At 42.2% G+C, this 25,185-nt stretch overlaps 2 protein-coding genes across 2 annotated transcripts in view; one reads left to right on the top strand and one right to left on the bottom strand.

Moving 5' to 3' along the window:
* ddx31 (DEAD (Asp-Glu-Ala-Asp) box polypeptide 31) overlaps positions 1-530 on the bottom strand; it is a 127,168-nt gene extending 126,638 nt beyond the window's left edge. Inside the window, exon 1 of the mRNA XM_072488583.1 lies at positions 102-530. Coding sequence (XP_072344684.1) covers positions 102-209 — 108 coding nt within the window. The 5' untranslated portion in view covers positions 210-530. The remainder of the gene's footprint in view (positions 1-101) is intronic.
* Positions 531-589: 59 nt separating this feature from the next.
* On the top strand, positions 590-24,031 carry gtf3c4 (general transcription factor IIIC, polypeptide 4). The gene is made up of 5 exons (XM_072488582.1): positions 590-914; positions 3,998-5,812; positions 16,437-16,567; positions 18,121-18,209; positions 23,159-24,031. The coding sequence occupies exons 1-5, from the start codon at positions 636-638 to the stop codon at positions 23,221-23,223; spliced, it is 2,379 nt and encodes a 792-aa protein (XP_072344683.1). The 5' UTR covers positions 590-635; the 3' UTR covers positions 23,224-24,031.
* Positions 24,032-25,185: the final 1,154 nt, after the last annotated feature.

Here is a 25,185-nt window from a genome sequence, read left to right as displayed (position 1 = left end):
AAGGGACAAGATGCCAACATAACCGGCCTCCGAAACCGAACAAACTTTTATTCTTCGCTCCCTGTAAATAACCCGCTAAATCCGCGTGAAATCCGCCTTACCGCCTCTCTCCACGCCCCGCGCTGCTGACAACCCGTCTTCTGCCCGGTGCTGAAAGCGGGTGCCCGGGGGTGGGTGGTGATGTTTAACATCAAACCGGCATCGGCCATACCCGCCGCTCAATTCGGTTCGAAGCAGGTTTTCAACTAAACTCGGGAGGGTTTGTGACCAGCTCACGTGAGGAAGCCGGGCCTGGTGCAGTTTGGGCGCCTATAGGACCAGGTTAGAAATGATCGGCAGCCCAGAGTTTCTAATCGTTAGAAAACGGGTTGATTTAACCGATAAATAGACCGAGGGGCTCCCTCCTTCCAGTTCCTCGCAGCAGCAATTTTTTTTAACGTCCTCCCCTCACAGATGTAGTCCGTCGGCCTTTCGAGCGGAATTACTTCACATTCCGGCTGCTTGGTGATATCAGGCGATATCGACGAACCGCCCGGTTGCTAAGAGGAAGTTGCTTGGGTGGGGGGGGTCCATCGGCCGCGGGCGGTCGCGATGTTTGGGCATCACTTCCGGGCGCAGGGGTGGGCTTGTGTAAGATGGCGGCGGTGTCTGCGGCCTCGGCCAAGAAGAAGAGTGGCGGCAGCCCGGCCGAAGGCCGGGCGGTGGCGACGAGCAAGCGGGAGCCCAGCGTCAAGCTGCAGTACCCGGTGAGCGGACCCGAGCCGCTCAGCTGGTCCGAGGACAACCGGCTCTCCATCACCACCGGCAAAAACATCTATGTCCTGGAGCAGATCTGCGACATCCACAACAACGGGCTGGACATGGTGATCCACAGGACCTCGGTCCCTGCGCCCAGCCAGAGCTGCTCTCTCAAGGTAAATCCCTCCCCTGGCCACGGGAACCAGCCAACAACGCCTCAACAGACTCTCTGGATTCCCAGACCCATAAGCTGCCATCTCCTTCGGTCAGATGCACCACTTGATTATCCAGAGAAGCTCTGGAGAAACATTGTTTTTTTTTTAATGCAATTTTCCAGCTCACTGAATTTGAGTTTTAATTCGTAATTTGGTAGCAAAATGACTTGATATGTTCCCATTGGAGAATATAAAAATCAGAAGATTCGATGGTGCACTTGTAAATTCTCATAATTTGCCTAGGGCTTGTTTTTATAAAAATTTCCAATTAAGAGGCAATTTAGAGTGGTTAATCCACCTATCCTGGACATCTTTGGTTTGTGGGGTTGAGGCCCAATACAGACACATGGGAGAATGTGCAAATTCCACACGGACAGTGACCAGGTTCAAACCCAGGTCCTCCGTGCCGTGAGACTCTGGCTTGTTTTTGCTTTGAATTTAGTTTCGTCAAGATTTGAAGAACCATGGGTTTGCGTACTCTCGCAAGTTTGAGTGCTTTTTGTTTTCAGGCATTATTGACCAGTCAGGAATATTTTGTACCTGATTTGCCAAGCAGACAGGATGGATGCTCTATTGTTTTTATGGTCACCCCTCTATCTATCTGTAAACATAATCAGATTTCAAAAGCAATGTGAATGAATCCTATCCTGCATTGCTTTTCATTGTAATTGGTTTGATAATTAGTTGGGATGGTGGGGAAAAACTAGGATGGCACAATGGCGAGCACTGCCTCACAATGCCAGGGACCCGGGTTCGATTCCAGCCTTCGGTCACTGTCTTTGTGGAGTTTGTATGGTCTCCCCGAGTCTGATTGGATTTCCTCTGGGGGCTCCGGTTTCCTCCCACAGTGCAAAGATGTGCAGGTTTGGTGGATTGGCCATGCTAAATTACCCCTTAGTGTCTAACGGTTAGGTGGGGTTACTGGGTTACAGGAATATGGCAGGGGGAGTGGGCCTAATTGGGGTACTCTTTCAGAGGGTCGGTACAGACTCAATGGGCCAAATGGCCTCCTGCACTGTAGGGATTCTATGATTTTGTGAGTTGTTTGTCTTACGATTTCAGATCATACTAAATTGGGCACTGCACCTTCAAAGGGGATATTAGCCTTGGAAGGAATGAAGTACGGGTTCTCTAGAATGTTCCCAGTGCTCCAAGGGTTAAATAAAAAGGCGAAGTTATACAAGCTGGGCTCATACATATTCTTTGAAATATAAAAAGGTAAAAGGTGATTCATATAAGTTTTAGGATTTTGAAAGGGGTTGATAGAGTAGGAGGAGACAAACATTTCTTGCTGATAGGGGAGTCTTAAGAGCCAGACCATTTAGATGGCAAGTTAGGAAGCACTTCATCAGAGAATAAATGGTAGAAGCATGGAATTCTCCATTTAAAAATTACTGGACGCCACTTCAATTAATCTTTTAAATCTAAATTTGATAGATTTTTGCTAGCCAATGGGTGTGGGATTAAGGTGGTAGAGGGTGCTCGAATGCAAATCAACAGTGATTTCATTGAAATGTGTAATATGTTTGAAGGGCTGAATGTCCTGTTGCTATTCCTAGAATAATAATATGATGATGCTATATAACAGGGATGCAGTTATGCAGAATGTAAGATTTTACTTACTATTCCTTTCTCTTTGAGTTGTTCAGTACGTTCAGGTTTATTTTGCCTGGGGTGGGTGGAGGTCGTTCTGAGGGGACAGATTCAGATTGGATTTCCTAATGGCTAAGGACCTAAAACTAGCTGCTCTAGCATTTCCATCCGAGTCAAACTTCACTAGACTTCTGCATCTGTACGTATAGCTGGAGGAATGAAGTTAAACCTATAGTTCCCAGCCCTCAGTCTCTAACACTAGATTACTGTTTATTATCTGCTCCACTATTAAAAGTTATCATATTTTAGACACTTCGTCCTTGCTCTATGGAATTTCTTTCCAAAGCCCTTGACACAGTTCTACCTTCTAAAGATGTGATAGCCCTGGAAAGGGGGCAGAGGAGATTTACCAGGAGGCTGAGTAGGCTGGAGAGTTTTAGTTCTGAAGAGAGATTGGATAGACTGTGGGGTTGTTTTCCTTGGAGCAGAGGAGACCGAGGGGGGACATGATTGAGATGCATAAAATTATATGGGGCATAAATAGAGTAGACATGAAGAAAATTTTCTCTTGGTGGAGGGATCAATGACCATAGATTTAAGTAAAGGGCAGGAGATGTAGAGGGGATGTGAAGAAAAACCTTTTCACCCAGAGGAGTCTGGAACTTGCTGCCTGAAAGGGTGGTAGAGGCTGAGATCTTCAAAACATGTAAAGGTATTTAGATGTGCACATGTGATGACAAGGGTATGGGCCAAGTGTGGTAAATGGGATTAGAATAGCTAGGTGGTTGCTTTTGACCATCACAGATGTGATGGGCCGAAGGGCCATTTCTGTGCTGTAGACCTCTATGACTCTTCTTTCAAAAGCCTCGTTTGTAAAAAAATTTAGTGTATCCAATTCAGGGGCTGTTTAGCGTGGCCAATCCACCTACCGTGCACATCTTTGAGTTGTGGGGGGGAGACCTGTGTGGGGGAGAATGTGCAAACTCCACACATACAGTGACCCGGGGCCGTGATCGAACCCGGGTCCTCGGTGCCGTGAGGCAGCAGTGCTACCCACTGCGCCACCATGCCGCCCTTCAAAAGCCTCCTAAGAACGTAACTCCTGAATGATTTTCTAACCCTTTCCCTTGCACCTTTTAATGTTTCCAGTCTCCTGTTTGGCATTTTCCTCTTCCCTTTGTAGGCTGTCTGAAATAGTTTTTGAGGACTGCAAGTTGTAATATTAATATTTTCTAACTACAATTTACCTAGGTTTTTAAAAAAATCACTATTCCTCGGTGAACAATGGAACTTGAGACTTGAAATTAATCTACAATTTCCTCATCATTCCACATTAAAATTTGCCTGTAATGTACGCGTAGGCTTTGTTTATTTTCACATGAACCCTATTTTATCAGGGATAATTTTCATGCTGATGGGAAATGTTAATTTTTATATTTATGTATTTTAAGGTTGGCTCTCAGGCAGAAGTAAGTGGCTGCAAGGAAAAGTTCCTGAGTAAAAAAGATCCAACTCTAAGTCATTCCCTAATGATGGACAGAGTCTTTAATCCTGAAGGGGGTGCTTTATCGCCATTGCGAGGGTTTAAATTTACCAGCTGGTCTCCCTTGGGTTGTGACTTCAATGGAAGGTGTCTATTGGCATCTTTGACACTGGACAATAGACTGTCCATCCAGGTGAATGTGAACAGGTTGCAGTGGACGCCAGCTTTAGACATTACGGAGGTATATGGCGAGATGCTGTACGAGAACAAATATGGGCATTTGGATGCGGACCTGGGTGGGGAGTTGAAGAATTTCTCTGAGTTCCAAAGGCGACATTATATGCAGACTCCTGTTAGGATGGAATGGTCCAGTATCTGCAACACCCAGCGTGTAAAAGCCAACAATGAGTGTGAAGACGTGGGCACTGTACTGTTGGCCGTCCTACTTGAAAATGGTGACGTTGTTATATGGCAGTTTCAAATCCCATTTCATGGCAAAGGTTCTATCATTGCATGCAGCACCATTGAATCAGGTATTAATGACCCAAGTGTTCTGGCATGGTGGGAATATGAGCATGGTAGTCGCAAAATGAGCGGGCTGATTGTTGGCAGTTCCAAAGGACCTGTCAAGATTCTGCCAGTCAACTTGAAAGCAGTGAAAGGATACTTCACACTCAGACAACCAGTGGTTCTTTGGCAAGAGATGGATCAGTTACCTGTGCACAATATTAGATGTATCTCTCTCTACCACCCCTATCAGAAGTGTAGCTGCAGCCTGGTTGTGGCAGCCAGAGGAACCTATGTTTTCTGGTGCCTGCTATTGATATCCAAAGCTGGACTGAATGTTCACAATTCTCATGTGACTGGCCTCCACACTCTACCCATTGTTTCTCTGACAGCCAACAAGCAAACTGCAAGTTTCTACACCTGTTCTGTCGATGGAACCATCCGAAAGCTGACTCCTCTTTTCACAGATGTAGCGGTGAAGTTTGATCATACCTTAATTAAACTGCCAGAGTCAATTGGCACAGTGAGACTTCATGGGATATGTCTCAGCCCAAATAATGCATACCTCGCTCTTGTGACAGCAGAAGGCATAAATAATGGCCTCCACCCAGCCAGCCGCACGTACCAGGTGCAGTTTATCACGTTAAAAACTCCAGAAGAAGCAGCTTCTAAAATGTTAGAATCTTCCATCCACAATTTATTCAAACAGGTGGACTTACTTGACCTCGTACGCTGGCGGGTGTTGACAGAAAAACGTATTCCTCCAGAGCTTGATGAAGCTCTCGACCATAAACTCCAGACAAATCCGTCTAACTACTTATGGCGGTTAAGACTTTTTCTCTTAAAGGTTTTATTTCAGACTCTACAGAAGACACCCTCTGAATCGCTTTGGAAACCAATTCATCATGAGTCAAAGATTCTGCTTTGTGACAACTCTGCATTGTTAGGCGAGGATAGCCGACAGCCAGATGAGGCAGAGACAAGTACAAAAGGTAGTCAGCCAAGCACAGAGGTTGGGAGTCAAGCAGAGGACTTGACAGTTGACCCAAAAGAAGGCAGTGATGAAGACCAGATTCGGGAGAGGATCGCAAGGAAATTGACTGCAATTCAGACGAACATTGAAGTTGTAGAACTCCACCTGACACGTGAACACATGAAGCGAGTTCTGGGTGAAGTGTATCTTCACACCTGGATTACTGAGAATACCAGTGTCCCAACCAGAGGCATTTGTGACTTCTTGACCTCTGACTCCAGCTATGATGATAGGACGGCGAAGGTAGGTCTTTGTTTTGGTTTAATTCTCCCCTCTATTCCACTCCTCCATCCCCCCCCCCCCCCCCCCCCCCATCCTCCCCTCTCTTCCTGGCCCCTTGTTCATGAAAGGTTACGCAGTTAAACGGTTTGTGATGATCATTCAGTCATTGAAACTCTGCCACCCGGGAAGAATGGAGCTGCTAGATTCAGCCTTCAACAGGGAAGGATCACCAGGGCAGTTGAACGTCACCAGAATATATCTGCAAATAGGCACTAACCTTAATGGCTCTGCAATGGAGCATAAAATTATATTTTCTGTCTTTAATCCTCCACCAAGTTCCTTTATATTGGAAAGGATTGTACATTTAATATTTCTGCTTTTTTGTAGCTATTTGAGGTAACATTAAAATAATTTCACCGGAAGTTTCAAAGTAGATCTTGCTGTGCTGACTGTCACTCAAAATTCAGCCTGTCTCTTTTTTCTTCTGTTATATTTTTCCTTCAGCTTGCTAAATTAACTTATGGAACCAAGGCTCCTTGAGAGAACAAGAAAATAAAAAAAAAATTTTCACTGCTCCCCATTTTCCCCCAAAATCTTACGCTGGAATGGAATTTCTTGCACTAGAGCTGTCATCCGGAAAATTAAATTAAAAGCAATAACTAGATGTTAAGGAAAGTCTATTGAATTCCCCCTGTTAGTATCACAACCACCAACATATATAATGACTGAGATATAATTGACCTAACCATCCAGTGGAAAATGGATCCAAATAAGGTCTGGGCATGTGCCCAGTGCTGGACACGGCTGTGGTGTTGAATCAAATTTTCCAGATCTTGATCTAGTCACTAATTTGCAATCTCTTGCACAAACTAAACTCTCCAGTTAAGAGGGCAAACAGGTGGCAAATGAAATTTAAGAGTGACAAAAGGAAAAGTACTGCACAGTGGATGAACACAAGTACAACGAGGAAACTGAAATTAGAAGTTCTTCAAGTAAAGGAAAAGCGATGAAAAGTTTTGGATCATATTTGTGTTAATCCTTAACCAGTTTCATCCCTTCATAATTGTTACTACTGTTAACTGTGTGTGTGAAGCACCTCTGTCACTTTAGCATTCTCAGCAGTGAAGGATACTCATAACTTGCAACCCAGGATTTATTTGAAGACATCCATGACGTGAACGTGTTTCTTAGCACCTAGATGCAGTGCCTTCTTTTTAAAAGAACAAAGCCTCAAAGGGAAGGTAGAAAATAAGGGAGCAGAGTCACCTGTAACAAAAGATGAGCCACCATCTACATTGCAGCAAATAAAGGAGATGTAGAGTCGAGGTATTATTGGGAGGAAGGCATGTGAGCAAAAACCTTTTGTAAAAATTAAACTGCCAATCGCTCATATAAATCAGAAAGGTGCCTCCTCCGCTATTACCAATGTCCTGCAGATTTTGGCACGTGTTCTCTGCTAATGAAATTTCTTCGATTTCCCAGTAATGTCTTGGAGGGTGCAGTAAAGTTCTGCATTTGCCTTTTATTGATCAATCCTGGGTTTCTAAGTTGAACATTTTTTGCATGTAAACCTCATGCTTCGAGCTTCTGTAGATGTGACATTTAAAATGGAAGCACCAGCCCCTGTCCTTCTCACTTTTAGAAGTTGTGTGCACACAACAGCTTCCCACTTTTAGACGGGCCATTTATTTTGCACCACAAAACAAAATCATTCTTTTAATTGGAAAACGGTCTTGAATTCTGTAAATCCAAAAGAGAGATTTAAATTTGTTTTAGGTATTACAGGCATGGCTAGCTTCATAGAGAATTAACGCCTTGTTTGCACAATGATATTCTGGAAATCTGTAAATCAATGAGTACACCGTTGAATATAATTAACCCTAAGTAAACCTGTCAAAACTTTGTCTCCAGAATGAGAGAGAATGATCCAGATTTTGCAGTGGGAATAACAGTGAGGCTGACAGCGCTCACAGTTATTACAGGTGAATCTGACAGCAACTTCCGACGTCCTCACACGTGAACTTAAATGTTGAAATCATGAAATTGCTGTTTGATTTGCTCTACTGCTCCACAAGCTTCACTCTATCGTTATCTCGTCGAGAGACCCAGCATTAAAGTACATGAAGGATGTCAAGTTGCAGTGCTAGACTAAAGACACTGGAAAAAGTTAGGGTTTGTCCATTCAAGTGTAAGTGAATTTTTAATAGTGTGATAATTTTTAATTAATATCAAACAACCTATTACTGAATTTAAAAAAAAATGTAGAGTCTTTTTCAAATTTTAATCATCGTTGAAGATTTAAAAAATAATTTTACTGTTTCCCCCTCTCTTATCTTTGTCTCTCATTCCCATATTTCATTTCCTTCTCTGTATTTTGCTTTCTGCACATCATTAAATATTTTTGTTTGCAGTTCCTAATTTTAGATGTCTGTGTCTCAGTTAGGATTCTTTAGTCTGATTGGTTTGAGAGACAGGCTTTTGCTTATCCTTTTTCTAAAGGTCCCAGATACCCTGTCAGACTCCCGATGGGCTGCTGAGCAGAAGCCCATGAAAAGTCTGGGCCGCTGTCAGTGTGACGAATGGTTCGCTTGCTGCTGACTACAAGATCCGTGCCAGTGTAATTGAAGATTATGTCATCCCCCTATTGTTATTAATGTGCTGACCTTTTCCATCTATATATTGGGTAATTATGGACGAACAGCATCTAGCACATTTTAATTATTTGTGAAGGACCCTAACAGTACACTTTCTGTTGCAGCATTTAATAGTTTCTTGAATGATTCCAGAGTTTTGGCTTCCACTTTCTCTATCTGCAAGTCTGTTACTTATGTTTATCCTGTTTGAGTAGTATGTGGAATAAACTCCCTGATATCAGCCCAAGTTTATCTATTATTAGTTTGAACCTGTGACTTTTTGTGCCACTTGTGGTTAAAAATGAAATTCTAAAATTACTTTATCTATGCCCTTCACTCTCTGATTAAACCTCTCGAATGCCTGCTTTCTAGTCTGAAATATCCAGCTTTTTCAACCGTCCCGCAACTTCGACCTCTTCCACTAGCGATCAGTCTCTTTGCTGTGCTCTGCACTCGGGTTTGTTTCCAACAAGCCAGAACAGCGGCAACATTCATGGTGTAACTAGCCAGAGCACTATAAAATGTGGTCCCTCTCTTCTGGCTCATAGTCTGAAGTTTGTAGTTCAATCGCCTAATGAGTTTGTTGATTGTCGCACTGCATTGGACAGTTTAGTGTCAGTTTCAGCCGCTAAGATTCCTGGATATTGAGTATTTGTAAAGATTACTTGTGTGCAAATATTAGAACTTTGTGCATGTGGCACTTGAGGGGGGTCATACATTGTCTATTACAGATTTGGGCATCTTAGTAGTGAAGCAAGAAGGAAACAATGGCAGCCACTTGGGATGTACAAACACGTTCTTCAGCAATAAAGATATCATTGCCACTATGCCTGATGCTTGGTAATTTGCTGGTGTATAAAATCTTCCAATGTTTACTCAGCAACACGTACATTTATTTAGGCTCAGTGACACAGCCTTATCTTAGCAGTTGATCATTACATCGATATTGCTCCTTGTTCTTGCCAAACAGCACAACTGATTCACTTGTGGATGATGTCAATAGAAGATAGTTGTGACTCGTCTAACAGAATATATTGTGCATTCAAAGCCATGATTACAAACAGCCTGAAAAATGACAAGTTAGCCAGAACTTAAATCTATATATTTTCATGATTGCCAGCTTTTTTGGTCTGGTCAGTTTTTCCGACTATCCCCCTCCTGCCCCATTTTAGTTCTCCTCCCCTCCCTGTTAAACATTACTGCAGATTTTGAATCTTAAATATTTTCTATTGGAAGCTGGACTTTTCCAGTCTTTAAGGTGTACTGGAAAAAACTGAAATGTGTGCTGATAATTGATAAGTTAATTTGGTTTTATGGACATCAAAGTCTCATACATAATAACAGTAGAAAACCAACTTCTCATTGCTTTCTAAAAATGGAAAAATATCCCATCTGGGGATGGGGCTAGTTTAGCACAGGGCTAAATCGCTGGCTTTGAAAGCAGACCCAGGCAGGCCAGCAGCATGGTTCAATTCCCGTACCAGCCTCTCCGAACAGGCGCCAGAATGGTGACTAGGGGGCTTTTCACAGTAACTTCAATTAAAGCATACTTGTGACAATAAGCGATTTTCATTTCATTTCATCTCTTTCATGGGCTGTCTGGCCTGTTTTTTGGCAATACCTTTCCTACCTCGACAATTATTAATTGCAGAAACTGATCTCCTTTATCACTACTTCAAACTCACAGGCTTTTGCACTTCTGTACTTCACTATCTCCTGGTTTAAACTTGACAGTCTGTGTATCTTTTTTCTCCTATTCTTTGTGTCCATTGAACCATAGCCTCCCTACAGTGCAGAAGGAGACTTTTCGGCCCGTCATATATGCACCGACCCTGCGAAAGAGCACCGTACCTACTCCCACGCCCTATCCCTGTAACCCACACATCTTTGGACATTAAGGGGCAATTTAGCATGATCAATCCGCCTAACATGCCCATCTTTGGACTGTGGGAGGAAACCGGAGCACCCGGAGTAAACCCACTCAGACACGGGGAGAATGTGCAAGCTCCACATAGTCACCCAAGGATGGAATTGAACCCGGATCCCTGGCGCTGTGAGGCAGCAGTGCGAACCATTGTATCCCTTAGATCTCTTTTCTCGTTCAAGATTTACCTGCAGATATGTCAATAAAAGCAGCTACCTCTTACTGTTGCCGTGAGCCTTGAGCCATTTTGTGTTATTCCCAATGAATAAGGATCATCCTGGCATGTGTTTCATTGTCTATTGCAACTGGGAGTCATTGCATTTCCACAAACCTATTTGCTACAGCCTTTGGTGTTTTAAACCTCTGCAAATTCATCACTTAAAACTCATTTTTTAGATGGAAACATATAAATTCCAAAACCTGGCATCTATTTTTTTTGCTTCCAGCACAAAATGCTACTCCTTGATTTTTCATTAGCAAGGTGCATCTCAAAGCATAACTGCCACATTAAAAAAAATCCTGATTAAGAAACTACTTATCTAGGAGTCAGTGGTACAGTACCTGCCTCATTGCGCAAGCCCAATTTTATCATTCACTTACCTCAAACCAAAGCAAAAAAACAACATTTGCAGCTGCTGTCGTCTCTTCACAACATTATAGTAGAACAGAACTTATAGTGAAACAGAACATTATAGTGGAACACAACATTATAGTGGAACGCAACATTATACTGGAACACAACATTATACTGGAACACAACATTATAGTGGAACGCAACATTATAGTGGAACGCAACATTGTAGTGGAACACAGCATTGTAGTGGAACACAACATTATAGTGGAACGCAACATTATACTGGAACGCAACATTATAGTGGAACGCAACATTATAGTGGAACGCAACATTATAGTGGAACACAGCATTGTAGTGGAGCACAACATTATAGTGGAACGCAACATTATAGTGGAACGCAACATAGTGGAATGCAACATTATAGTGGAACACAAACAGTGGAACGCAACATTATACTGGAACACAACATTATAGTGGAACGCAACATTATAGTGGAACGCAACATTATACTGGAACACAACATTATAGTGGAACGCAACATTATAGTGGAGCGCAACATATAGTTGAACGCAACATTATACTGGAACACAACATTATAGTGGAACGCAACATTATAGTGGAACGCAACATTATAGTGGAACGCAACATTATAGTGGAACACAGCATTGTAGTGGAACACAACATTATAGTGGAACACAACATTATACTGGAACACAACATTATAGTGGAACGCAACATTATACTGGAACACAACATTATAGTGGAACGCAACATTATAGTGGAACACAGGATTGTAGTGGAGCACAACATTATAGTGGAACGCAACATTATAGTGGAACGCAACATAGTGGAATGCAACATTATAGTGGAACACAAACAGTGGAACGCAACATTATACTGGAACACAACATTATAGTGGAACGCAACATTATAGTGGAACACAACATTGTAGTGGAGCACAACATTATAGTGGAACGCAACATTATAGTGGAACACAACATTATAGTGGAACGCAACATTATAGTGGAACGCAACATAGTGGAATGCAACATTATAGTGGAACACAAACAGTGGAACGCAACATTATAGTGGAACGCAACGTTATAGGGGAACGCAACGTTATAGGGGAACGCAACGTTATAGTGGAACACAAACATAGTGGAACACAAACATAATGGAACACAACATTATAGTGGAACACAAACATAGTGGAACACAAACATAATGGAACACAACATTATAGTGGAACACAAACATAGAGCACAAAACATTATAGTGGAACACAAACATAGAGCACAAAACATTATAGTGGAACACAAACATAGTGGAACACAAACATAATGGAACACAACATTATAGTGGAACAACATTATAGTGGAACACAAACATAGAGCACAAAACATTATAGTGGAACACAACATTATAGTGGAACACAAACATAGTGGAACACAAACATAGTGGAACACAACATTATAGTGGAACACAAACATAGTAGAGCACAACATTATAGTAGAACAAAATATCTGAACAACGAGGTACATATTTTCAACAAATTCGATTGAATTTTTAAAGGAGATGGCCAGGTGTGTAGATAAGGGCAATGCCATTGATGCACTTGAATAAAGCTTTTAACAAGATCCCGCATGGGAGACTGATCAAGTAGGTCAGAGCCCATGGGATCCATGACAAATTGGATCCAAAATTCGCTAAGAGGCAGAGGATAATGGTTGAAAGTTATTTTTGTGACTGGAAGCCCATGTCCAGTGGTGTACCGCAGGGATTGGTGCTGGATCCCTTGCTAATGACCCAGATGTCAATGTGGGGCACGATCAATAAGTTCGCAGATGACATGAAAATTGGTGTAAATGAGAAAAGCGTTAGATTACAGGATCATATAGACAGGCTGGTCAGATGGGCAGCGCAGTGGCAAATGCAATTTAACACTGAAATGTGTGAGGTGATGCATTTTGGGAGGACTGACGAGGCAAGGGAATGCACAATGAACTGTAGGGCATTAGAAAGTACAATAGACAAGAGGGACGTTGGAGTGCACGTTCAATGTCCCTGAAGACAGCTAGTTAATAAGGCATATGGGATACTTGCTTTTATGAGCCGAGGCATAGAATATAACAGCAGGGTGGTTGCAATCGAGCTGTATAAAATGCCCATTAGACCACAGCTGGAGTGCTGTGTGCAGTTCTGTTTGCCACACTATAGGAAGGATGTGATTGCACTGGAAAGGTGCAGAGGAGATTCAGCAAGATATTGCCTGGGCTGAAGCGCTTCAGCTATGAAGAGAGGCTGGTTAGGCCGGGGTTGTCTTCCTTCGAGCAGAGAAGGCTGAGGGGGACCTCATTGAGGTGTATGAAATTATGAGGGATATAGATAGGGTAAATAGGAAGGCCCCTTGGTAGAGGGGTCAGTAACCAGGGGCATAGATTCAAGATGATGGGCATGAGATTTGGAGGGGATTTGAGGAAAGACTTTTCCACCCAGAGGCTGGAGGAAATCTGGAACTCCTGCCTGAAAGGTAGTAGAGGCAGGAACCCTCACCACATTCCAGAACCATTTGGATGAGCATTTGAAATGCCATCGTATACAAGGCTGCAGAGCAAATGCTGGAAAATGGGATTAGAACAGATATGTGATTAATGGCTAGCACAGGCACGGTGGGCCAAAACGCCTCTTCCTGTGCTGCAAAGCTCTCTGACTCGATGGGTGGAAATATTTCTAAATTCACTTGTGGCGGGTTTTTCAGCTAATTTCCAGCCGGCTGTGTCGGCGAGCTCCCCACCGTTATCCAATGACACACACACCTCTCTTTTGGGGCCTGGGGTGTTTCTCACCCGTTTAGCCCACACCGGATTTTTTTCAGCACTGGGGAGCTGAACTCCAAGATCGGGCTGTCATTTTGAAAGGGTGCCCCAATCTGTAAGTGAGCGCTTGTGGGTCCCCCCCCCCCCCCCCCCCCCCAATGGACATCAACCCCCAACACACACACACATGTGCAGTATCCCACCCCCACCCAAGTGAGGACACCTTGCTATGGAGTCCTTGGGGGGGGGGGGGGTCTCCTCCATCTCCCCCTGGTCCAGGATCCCATCTATCATCATCCCCAATCTCCCAGAAGCCCCTAATTACCATGCAAATACCTCCATCCTTCACACATACCCACCCTGCATCCTTCTTTCATGGGAATGGCCCTTGGCAGGCAGTGCACCCTGACACCCTTGCACTGGCATTCTGGCAGTGCTCCTACCAGCTTGGCAGTGCCACTCAGGAACCTTGGCAGTGCCAGGCTAGCGGTGCCAGCTGGGTAGTACCAAGTGTCCTCGTTCCAGAGGGAGGGTCAGGGAGTCACCCTGCACTTTCCCTGACCGCCCAAGGGTCTCCGATAGCCCAGGAGACCCCCAGGGTGCCGTTCCACCTGGTCCACATTTGTGTGGAGCAGTTCTGAATGGCGCCCGGCTGCGGCCTTGCTGGAGTGGTCAGTGGATCCGGGGTAAGTTCGCCAAAGTTGGTTTAAAACCAACTTCGGCGCATGTTGTTTGTCCCGTCCTATTTGCACGGGGCTCTGACTCGGGTAGATCCCGTGACGTGTGAAGGCTGCTGGGAAACCCGTGGGAGGCCTCTCCCGGCATCCACTGGCAGCATCGTGCTCGAGCGAGAGCAAAAATCGGCTGGTGGATCGTGCCGTATGACTCCCAGTATTCCCAGCTGGGTACACCGTGGCTTAGATGCACCACCAATATGCTTTGACTTACACAAATCCTCCTACTGTACTGCTTGTGATGGCTCCATTTTACATCTCTGAGTTTATAGCTGAGAGATTAGCCCAGGTTTGAAATCTGCTTGGGCACATTCCTGAATTTCTTAAGTTTTTGCTTTAAGTCCTCATTTTCTTCACGAATGTTTGTGGTTCTGCTGCAGGTGTTTACCCTCTGGTAGTGTGAATACACCTGCACTATTCCATACTAATAACCCTCAGTTTATGCACTTGAATCTCCATTAGCTGATCTAATAATGTATGCCAGTGGTGAACATTCTGTTCTTTTCAGCCAAGGAGGACACGATACATGGTTTTACCAACACTAGAAAGATATATCAGTTTATGTTGGTTACGGGGCGGCTCAGTGGTTAGCACTGCTGCCTCACGGCGCTGACGACCCGGGTTCGATTCCGGCCCTGGGTCACTGTCCGTGTGGAGTTTGCACATTCTCCCCGTGTCTGCGTAGGTCTCACCCCCACGACCCAAAGATGTGCAGCGTAGGTGGATTGGCCACGCTAAATTGCCCCTCATTGTGGAAAGAAAATCATTGGGTACTCTAAATTTTTTTTTTTAAGTTATGCTGATTATGTAGCACAATTAATATAACAAGATGATCATTATTGCTGCTTCTGAGTGCAACATCTGTTTGTCCACGATCAATGTAATAGAATCCAATATGGAAGAGAGGCCATATTTGTTTCTTAAAAGCTGTTGTAAAATGCTAAAACTCCAGCTTTTTCTAATTGATGGTGCAGGAATGCTATTCTAACACAGCAGCCTGGAATACCCACTAGGTTGCATCAGCTTTCTCAGCACAATTTCTTCAACCCAAAATCGGTCAAACCAGAACAAAATATCGAGGGATTTCGAGCACTGATTGTTCCTGTGATCTTTTATGCTAGTTGTAAAAAAAAAAATTCACGAGAAGTCAGCCAGAGCCCCACATCGAATTAATCATCAAGTCGCATTTCCTCTTTGCAGCCTCGAGGAAACTCTTCGAATAAGGTTTAAAGTTATTCTTAACTTACTAAAAAAAAAGCTGACATCCGCCATTACAACCAGTGAATGGTTCTGTGAAAATCTCTGTCATTTTCACTGATTTTAAAATTGGGTGAGGGTGGCACGGTCGTTAGCACTGCTGCCTCACGGCGCTGAGGACCCGGGTTCAATCGCGGCCCTGGATCACTGTCCGCGAGGAGTTTGCACATTCTCCCCGTGTCTGCGTCCCCACAACTCAAAAGATGTGCAGGGTAGGTGGATTGGCCGCGCTAAATTGCCCCTGAATTGGGGGAAAACATTTTAATTGGGATTTTCACTGGTGGTGGAATAAACCCCATCTAAAATGTTTTTTTAGTTTTCAGATGTATAAATAAAACTGCACCAGGTTTTAAATAAATATTGAAATATGTTCTAAAATGCAATGCATTTGTGCTGTTTTATGGCAAATTTAACATCTGAGGAGAAACCGGAGCATGAAAAGCACTTTTTAAAAACGAGTGTAATCTAGAGCACAGTTTGTGTCCATATCACCGATGGTTCCCAAAGTGGAAAATCCTGGTCAGCAAAAAAAAAAACTATGACAATTTTTCTTCTCTGATACTGAAAAATAGATGGTTTACTGGAGCTGCTTGAAGTAATGTGCAGAAATCTGCAATATTAACAATGGTACTTTGTAAGGGTTTCTATTTTTGATGATGTGACGAGTGGTAAATCTCTTTCCACCCTCCTTTGCTCCCTCGGTGCAGGTTCTGATTTCTCACAATTTGAAGAAATTGACCAAACAGACATTTCCTGAGCACTGTTCTCTCTGTAAAGAGGTTCTACCATTTACCAATCGACGCAAGGCTGTCTGCTCCAATGGGCACATTTGGCACAGGTAGGCATGATCAGTTGCCAGAGGCATAGGATGTGTTCTATAAGGGTAACCCAATGACTTTTATATCTTGTGCATATATTACTCACATATTTTGTATACTTAAAATTCTCAGTGGTATTGCAACATTTTCTACCAGATTTTAAGCTTTGTTTTATGGTAAGAACTTCATTCGGCAGCCTTTGGGAATACTTAAAAATGTTACTATTTTCATTGGAGTATTTTTTTTAAATGTAGCTTTAGACAATGGCAATTGGCGGTTGAGCTTTTCTTTTGAACATGAATGTTGAATATTGATGCAGACAGGTATAAATTAAATACGTATAAGGCAGCACAGTGCCGCAATGGTTAGCACTACTGCCTCAGCGCCGAGGACCCAGGTTCAATCCCGGCCCCGGGTCACTGTCCGTGTGGAGTTTGCACATTCTCCCCAAGTGTGTGTGGGTCTCACCCCCCACAACCCCAAAAGATGTGCAGGGTAGGTGAATTGGCCACGCTGAATTGCCCCTTAATTGGAAAAAATAAATTGGGTACTATAAATTTAAAAATTAATTAATTAAATAAATTCATATTGAAAAAAATGATAGCATAAAGTTCACATACCAATGTTGTTTGTTAATGTGACTGTTCACTCCTTAGCTTATTCTCCATAGTTCACCCCTTTTATTCATTCGTGGGATGTCTGCATATTGCCAATTCTTAATTGCCTGTGAGATTTTCTTGACCATAGGGTAGCCTATGTTTGGTGGGTGGGAGGTGAGCATTTAAAAGTCATCCACATTGGTGTGCATTTGGGCAAACTGGATAAGGAGAGCAGATTTCCTTCTCTCAAAGGACACTAGTGAACCAGACGAGTTTTACAATAGTCCAACCGTTGCATGGTCACCATTACTATGGTCACCATTATTGAGACCAGCTTTGCATTCCAGATTTATTTAATTCACTGAATTCAATTCCCCAGCTGCCATCTCTTGCCGTTCACTGGTTGACTTGAGGAGCAAGTGACGGAGGACCATCTTTCTGAGCCGCACCACTTGAGCAGATGGTATTCCCGTGTTAGGTTGGTGGGAAATTCTAGGAATTTGACCCACTGACAATGAAGGAGTGACAAAATGTTCAAGTCATAGTGGCGTTACTTGGAACAAAAGTTTGATGAAGGTCCAGTTTTGAGAAAGAGATGCTTTTGAAGTAACCTTAATGACTTGCTTCAGCTCATCCTGTGGATGGTATGTATCGCAACAAAATGGTGGAGGAAAATGGATATTGAAACCAGTGGTTGAGGCGCCCATCAAGCAAGCCGTTCAGTCTTGGATGGTGTTGAATATCTTGAGTGGTGGTGTTGCCGCAACCATCCGTGTAAGAGATCCTATTCCAGACTGGTGATTTAGTGCTACAGCGAGGAAATGCTGCACCTCTGGAGGTGCTATTGGATGAGACATTAAACTGAGACCCTGTCTTTTCTAAGGTGGAATAGAGTTAAACAGTGGATCTAAAGGTATAATTGACAAACATGTTATATTTACAGTATTGATAATCTATTCCAACTCATTTTACAGATGTGTTTTGACATACCATGCTTGTCAGAGTCTGACCTATCGTAGATGTCTGTTACAAGACAGCATTGCTCGGCAGCACTTACCCTCAGGTGAGCTATCTGTAAAGAAAATTTCAAAGCCTTCAAATAAATCGATCTTAAAGCCTTGCATTTTTCAAATGTCACTGATTTAGGTTTGTGAGTTTGAATGTTTTGCTGCTGGGTTCCATTCCCCATTGGACCGGCGAGTCAATATTCTAAATGAGCTGAAAGATGGTGGGGTGCTGGCACACCTTTTCCTTTTTAAAGTGCACACGTGTGTGTGTTCCACATTCTTGATCTCTCTAACGTTGCACACTGTTCATTAACTGCAATTCTGTACTTCACATTTTTGGCTGTAATAAACTTTTTATAAAGTGGCTGTCAATGTTAACCTCGGTTAATTTGTTCATCAGGGAAAACTATTTTTTTTAACTCTGTCCCCCGGGGAATCATATATGACGGGTACCCCAAAGATGTGCTGAGGGTATCCTTGGACGTCGCCACACGAGGACTGCTTGGCAATTGCTTTGGAAGTTAAGACTTCTGTTGAGCAATACCCTGCAGTGGGAACCATCTGATACTCCAATTTAAATCGGAAATTGTCTTACCAGATTTTGATTTATTGTCACGTGTACCGAGATTCAGTGAAAAGTATTGTTCTGTGTACAGTCCAGGCAGATTGTTCCATACATGAAAAACATGGGACATACGATAAATACACAAAGTAAATACTTATGTATTTACTTTGTTGAAGCGTACGGAGTGTAGTGCTACTGTCATGGGAATGTCACTTTAAGAAATGTTTGTCTGCTCACATGGCTGCAGTGATGTCAGAGTGTGGGTGGAGCGGAGCTCTGGCTCTGCTTTTTAGTTTCGCTTTGAGGAAAAGCTTGGGTGTGTCTTAGTGTTTTTTAGTTTCGTTTCAGTGTTAGAGCTACAGCCAGCCAAAGAAGGTGTAATTTTAATATCTGCCAGCTAAAGACTATCTCCAGATCATTTGGTGAATTCAGAGTGATAACTGCTCTCAGTGGAGAATTTAAACCTGATGTGCTTATGTAAAAAGAGTTTTTGTCTTATGGATGTTAAAAGGAAAGTTTGAGGATTACTTAGTGTGTTGTATTCTTTGGTGGTTGTATTTGAATTGATGGCTGCTAAGATGTTCACTGTATATTTTAAAAACATTGTTTTGCTTAAAAAAATTACTTTTAGATTTCTGCTGCACCACACTGTAGGGTGGGCCTTGTGCTCCCCATACCACAATCTAGTAAAAGTTGTGGGTCAGGTGATCTTCATGGTATACTTTGGAGTTCTCTAAACCCTGGCCCATAACACTACTCAGTAGAGAAGATGTGTGGAGAGATCAGATCAGCCCATAAGAGGGTCATTCAGGAGTCTGGTAACAGCAGGGAAGAAGCTGTTTTTTAATCTGTTAGTGCGTGTTCTCAGACTTTTGTATTTCCTGCCCGATGGAAGATATTTACCCAGGAAACATTAGAAGAATTAAAAGCAATTCTAACTTCTGGGTAACTACAGTACTAACACCACTCCCCACCCCTCTTCAACTATCTGAAAATGCAGTTGATAGTAGAATCTCTGTGCACTCTGGCAGTACAACTGTCTGATATAACTGAGCAAACAACAACCAGAAAGAAGGAGCTTACATTAATTCAGCAGCTTTCATCACATTCCAGGATGCGTTGCTTATAATGAATTATAGTGATTGTTAGGCAGCTACCTGACAGCTGATTGCCTGAAAGTCCTACAAATCATGAATGACCTGAATGACCATTAATCTGCTTTTGATGGACTTGGTTAAAAAGAAAGGAAAAAGGATGTTTCATTTACATAGCGTCTTGCATGATCTCAAGACGCCCCAAAGTGATTTGCAGCTAATTAAGTGCTTTGAACTACAGTTGCTGTTGTAAAGTCAGAAGCATGGCAACAAAATCACGCACAGAAAGTTGATACTACTGGACAGGAAAGTCCCAGAATGGATCCCTGTCTCAGAAGACTGTAACTTTACTTTTTTTTTTAGAAATGGCAATTCGTTTGTAACAAAAAAATTATCGAACATGAAATATTTTGACTACAATACTTCACTCCCATTTATCTTCACACATGTACACATTTTAAGGATAACAGGTTACAAATTATATCTCATGCTATAAGGTTTTCAGTTAACAGGCTAACTGCAGTCAGACAACACTCCACTCTGAAACCAAGTGGCAGATGCCACTCAATTAATCTTCTGTGGATCAATCCTCAAATCCCCCGCCCAGGATGACAAATATCCTATGAACCAATGATCTCACTAGACTCCGGATTCCACCTGAATGTTTCCAAACTCCACTCTCGAACAGACACGCCTTGGAAACTTCTTTCAAACAGCATTGTTTTCAGCGAGGATCCGGCTCCAGGTTTTCCAACTCATTTGAGTATTCCTCTGTTTTGAACAGCTAGGAGCGTTCATACTTCACACATCCATCCAATTTCAACATTTTACTTCACAGGCGGTAGTAAGATAGCACCAAAGTTAGGAGTGATTCAGATATCACTGGCATTTTACTAGCTAATTCCACCAGGCCTGTACTTTTCAACTCTAGCTTTAACTTCAACCAACACTATCCTGCTCTAATGGTAGTTCCTCTTTGTTCCTTTTACTTTCAACTTCCTGGCAACCTTTCTTCATTCTTTAATTTCTAGAACTAACTGTCCTTTAGCTCTGGATTTGCTTTCTTGCCCATTACTTCATGGTATGGCTTTTCTTCCAGCAGATGTGAGAGAGCTGTTCCCTCTCTAGCTTCCTAGCTCCGACTGCTATAGTTTCAGTTTAAAACTAAACTCCAAAAGCCTTCCGAATGTAAAAGGTGGTCCCTGGTTGCTAACATAGAACATAGAAAATACAGCACAGAACAGGCCCTTCGGCCCACGATGTTGTGCCGAACCTTTGTCCTAGATTAATTAAAGATTATCATTGAATTTACAGTGCAGAAGGAGGCCATTTGGCCCTTTGAGTCTGCACCGGCTCCTGGAAAGAGCACCCTACCCAAACTCAACACCTCCACCCAACACCAAGGGCAATTTTGAACATTAAGGGCAATTTATCATTGGCCAATTCACCTAACCTGCACATCTTTGGACTGTGGGAGGAAACCGGAGCACCCGGAGGAAACCCACGCAGACACGGGGAGGACGTGCAGACTCCGCACAGACAGTGACCCAAGCCGGAAGCGAACCTGGGACCCTGGAGCTGTGAAGCATTGTGCTATCCACAATGCTACCGTGCTGCCCTTAAGAACAAATAAATGTACACTATATCATTTTACCGTAATCCATGTACCTATCCAATAGCTGCTTGAAGGTCCCTAATGTTTCCGACTCAACTACTTCCACAGGCAGTGCATTCCATGCCCCCACTACTCTCTGGGTAAAGAACCTACCTCTGATATCCCTCCTATATCTTTCACCTTAAATTTATGTCCCCTTGTAATGGTTTGTTCCACCCGGGGAAAAAGTCTCTGACTGTCTATCTATTCCCCTGATCATCTTAGCAATAGCTTATTCGTTCTCCAAGCTTGTGTTTACTTTCCATGTTGTAAATTGCCCAAGCACAATACACAGTTTGAACTGAAACCAAAAGAAAACCCATGCAAGCAAAAATCTTTGTTCAACATGATTCTTAACTAGAGTTACAGGAAAACACTAAATTAAACTCACTTTGAATCTATACCTTATTTCGAATATCCAACAATACAAACACAGATTACTTACAACTACCTCTGCTTTCTGACACCACAAAAAATGTAATGATGATTGGATATTTATTTAGTGAGAAATACAAATTCATCTGAATCAAGCTGAGACCTCGGCTGATAAATAGGATGTAACTTACCCCTACTGTTCCCCACATGGCGATCTGTAACATGTTCTTTCTTTCCAGTGTGACAGAGGAAAAACAAAGCATAGAAGCAATGTACTTCCTTGATGCTACAAGTTCAAAGACACCATTCACAAAACTTAACTGCTTTGCTTTTTTTTTGTTGAGTTCATTTGCACTGTTTAAAAATAAAATGAGGACAAATTCTGCACGTAATGCTTCTGCTAGAATGATTTGAGTTTTAAGATGGCCATATTCACAATCCGGGCTTTATAAAGCTACAACTTCCTGCTGAGCACTATAATTACAGTAGTCTGTTGGGTTGCTTACTGCCTAGTTTAGTAAGTAAATTGATGAGATTTTTACTTGTTGGCTATTAACTTTGGAGGTGAAAACCATTTCATTAAAAATTGGCCAATAGCCAAAATACTAGTCCGCGGAGGCCCAGAAATGTGAAAATTGACACGGCAGCCCAACACAAACCAGGTCAACCTTTGATGGGATTGTATTTTTTTAATCTATTAAGAAGTTAGTACAACTGCATGCAGTTCCAACAGTGCAATTGAGTCTCGACAATATTGTTTGTTGGCAGTACGACCGAGGTTAGATCACACATGTTTGTATTTGGATAGGGAGGGCCTACAGAATATTTATCTTTAACGCTGACTTCTAATGAGTTACACAGTTGTTAAATTACAAGCCCCAGTTGCAAGTGAATTATGAAAGGCTATCTTTCATGTGCCTTACAGATGAGATTCTACAAATTTACACATTTTTCAAAATCAAATTTAAGTATGTTGTGCAATGCATTTTTATAAATAAACCAGTGGCGCATAGCATGATGGCTCTTTCACATCAAACTTTTCTTCAGACCTGAATTGATTTATGTATTATCCAACATGCATGGTTCATACAGTACACCAATGAATTTAAACACCTGTAGCACTTTTGGTGGAAGATGGTCTGACTGTAATAGATTCAGTGAATTAAACATGTTGTTTAAACCTTGATTCAATAACCAATTTTTTTTTTTCAAAACCGAAAGCTTTTTGATTTCAATTTATTTTAACATATTTATTTTGTGGTGTGATGCTTTGCTTTAATTGACCTATTGTTGAAATGTTTTTTTCTCACATTCCAGACCCTGACTGGATAAAGCGCCTGCTGCAGAGTCCTTGTACATACTGTGACTCTCCTCTCTTCTGATAAGCATTCAAGCTATTGGACAAAGAAGGCTCAGAGCGCACATCTGTATCTTAGGTTTATCATTGGAAACTGATGCTTAAGATATTTACTCCATGGTTAGGGGAGTATTGTGTTTATTCAATAGTGACATTGTCTTCTATCCAAAGACGTTCAGTTGCAGCTTTGGGACACTAAAAGAAAAATTGAAGGCTTCGTGGCACCTTCCCACCAACATCATGTTCATGAATTTCAAGGGCATTGGAGAGGACAGTATGTTAATCTTCCTCATCAAATTTCCTTATTCTTCAGGAGTAGGAAATGAATGTAAATTATTGTTTCAGTCTGAGAATAAAAGGGTGCTGTAGATAATGGGGATATTTCTCGCCCAGTTGAGCAGAGCCAGTACAGGAGTAACGGAGAAAATGATCGGTTCGAAGTAGAGTCAGATTTGAACGGTGAAGTTTCTGTCTGTCCTGGTCAAGTTTTCACTTCATGGTGGAAATAACTATCTAAAAGTTAACCTATGTCACAATTTTCTGAAGAACACTTGCCTACTTTTGTATCTGCAAAACTAGTTGCACAAGACTTGAAGGTTGTCTGTGGGAACAATATGAAAAGGAAGTTCCTATATTACTTCATCATTAGAGGATTTGAGTCATGTATGATACATGTTGGAAGTTGGTATAACCAGTGTAGCTTAGGTAATTAGAAGACCTTTTGCAAAATGCATTTCTCCTGGCCATTGATGAATCCCACAAATATCAGGCCTATAATGGAATTATAATCCAAGATTTGAAGGGAGGGGGGTGCTGTGGCATGGTTTGGGAGGAAGGGGGAGGGGCCGTGGGTTTGAGGTGGGTGGGGGGGGGGGGGGGAGGTGGTGTTGTACCTGAGCTGGGAAAGATACAACTCTATTGTAAAAGTTAGGCTGGGGAAAGTGAAATTCAATAACACACTATTGGCCTTCAGAGGATCAGTGCCAGTCATTAAGAGGCTGGTATGTCACTAGTTTGGGACAGTCCATTAGACTTTCTCCATCGTCTGTCTCCCTTTAATGTATGTTTTCACGGTTTTTAAAGTTTTTGTTTAAATTTTGGTTAACGGCTGCAACTATTGCGTACATTTGTGAACGCAACTTAAAACGTGATTAAACCACTTTTTTTGTACAATAAGAATTGTTTTCTCAATAAATCTGTTACAGTTTGGATGAAATGTACCATCTTGTGAAATATAAACAAAAGTGTCTTGGGCATTGTTATTTTTTTAAAGTATGGCTGAAGCTGTTAAATTGCAGTTTCATTATTGCACACCAGTTTTCAGATTACTTCCATGAAGCAAAACCTTGAGCTGTTCATTTCAAACGCTATTCACATCGCTTTCCTTTTTGAAGGACAAAGGATCATATGCCAATAGGAACCATGGGTTTCTAAAGCCAGTGTCAGGAATTAGATAACTTGACACTTCTCACCTGTTGGTCCTTCTGCCCTGATGTTAGTCAACAGCTAAATGTTACTTATCTGTAATGAGCAGTGGTACCTTTCATAGATCATCCCAAAACAGGAAGGTTTTGATTTTGAGGGAAAAATATTTTTGGGTTGAGTCCTAATCCTTTAGTTGAGAATCATCTGTCTCCATCATTCAATCATCCAACAGTTAAGCTTTAAAACAAAAGTTAGCACACTTCAACTTGAGACCCTATATATAAATATTGTACGAAAAATATAAGATTGAATATGGCTCTTATGGTTGTCAAAATAGTAGAAATCGAACCCGTTCTTGGTGTCCCCACTTTAGCTTTAGATTGTATTTAATGATTGACATAAGGAGAGAGTCGGAACAGTCAAAGACACTAGGTGCTGAAATGCTGGAAGAGCCCCATCAATTAACCGTTGAGAATTGGAATCTTGCACAGGAGCCTTCTTTCCTTTGGGCTTAATTGGTCTGGTTTCAGGACCTGAAGAAGTTGATGGGATTGATAGCCTA

The sequence above is a fragment of the Scyliorhinus torazame genome, chromosome 22 (genome assembly GCF_047496885.1).
Source record: "Scyliorhinus torazame isolate Kashiwa2021f chromosome 22, sScyTor2.1, whole genome shotgun sequence".
NCBI lineage: Eukaryota > Metazoa > Chordata > Chondrichthyes > Carcharhiniformes > Scyliorhinidae > Scyliorhinus > Scyliorhinus torazame.
Note: the sequence above shows the minus strand (reverse complement) of the source record. Positions and strands in the feature narration are given on the sequence as shown.

Coding starts and splice junctions, on each gene's coding strand:
- gtf3c4 (XM_072488582.1), top strand. CDS start 636: ATGGCGGCGGTGTCTGCGGCCTCGGCCAAGAAGAAGAGTGGCGGCAGC. Junction 915..3,997: donor GCCAGAGCTGCTCTCTCAAG/GTAAATCCCTCC, acceptor ATGTATTTTAAG/GTTGGCTCTCAGGCAGAAGT. Junction 16,568..18,120: donor AATGGGCACATTTGGCACAG/GTAGGCATGATC, acceptor CTCATTTTACAG/ATGTGTTTTGACATACCATG.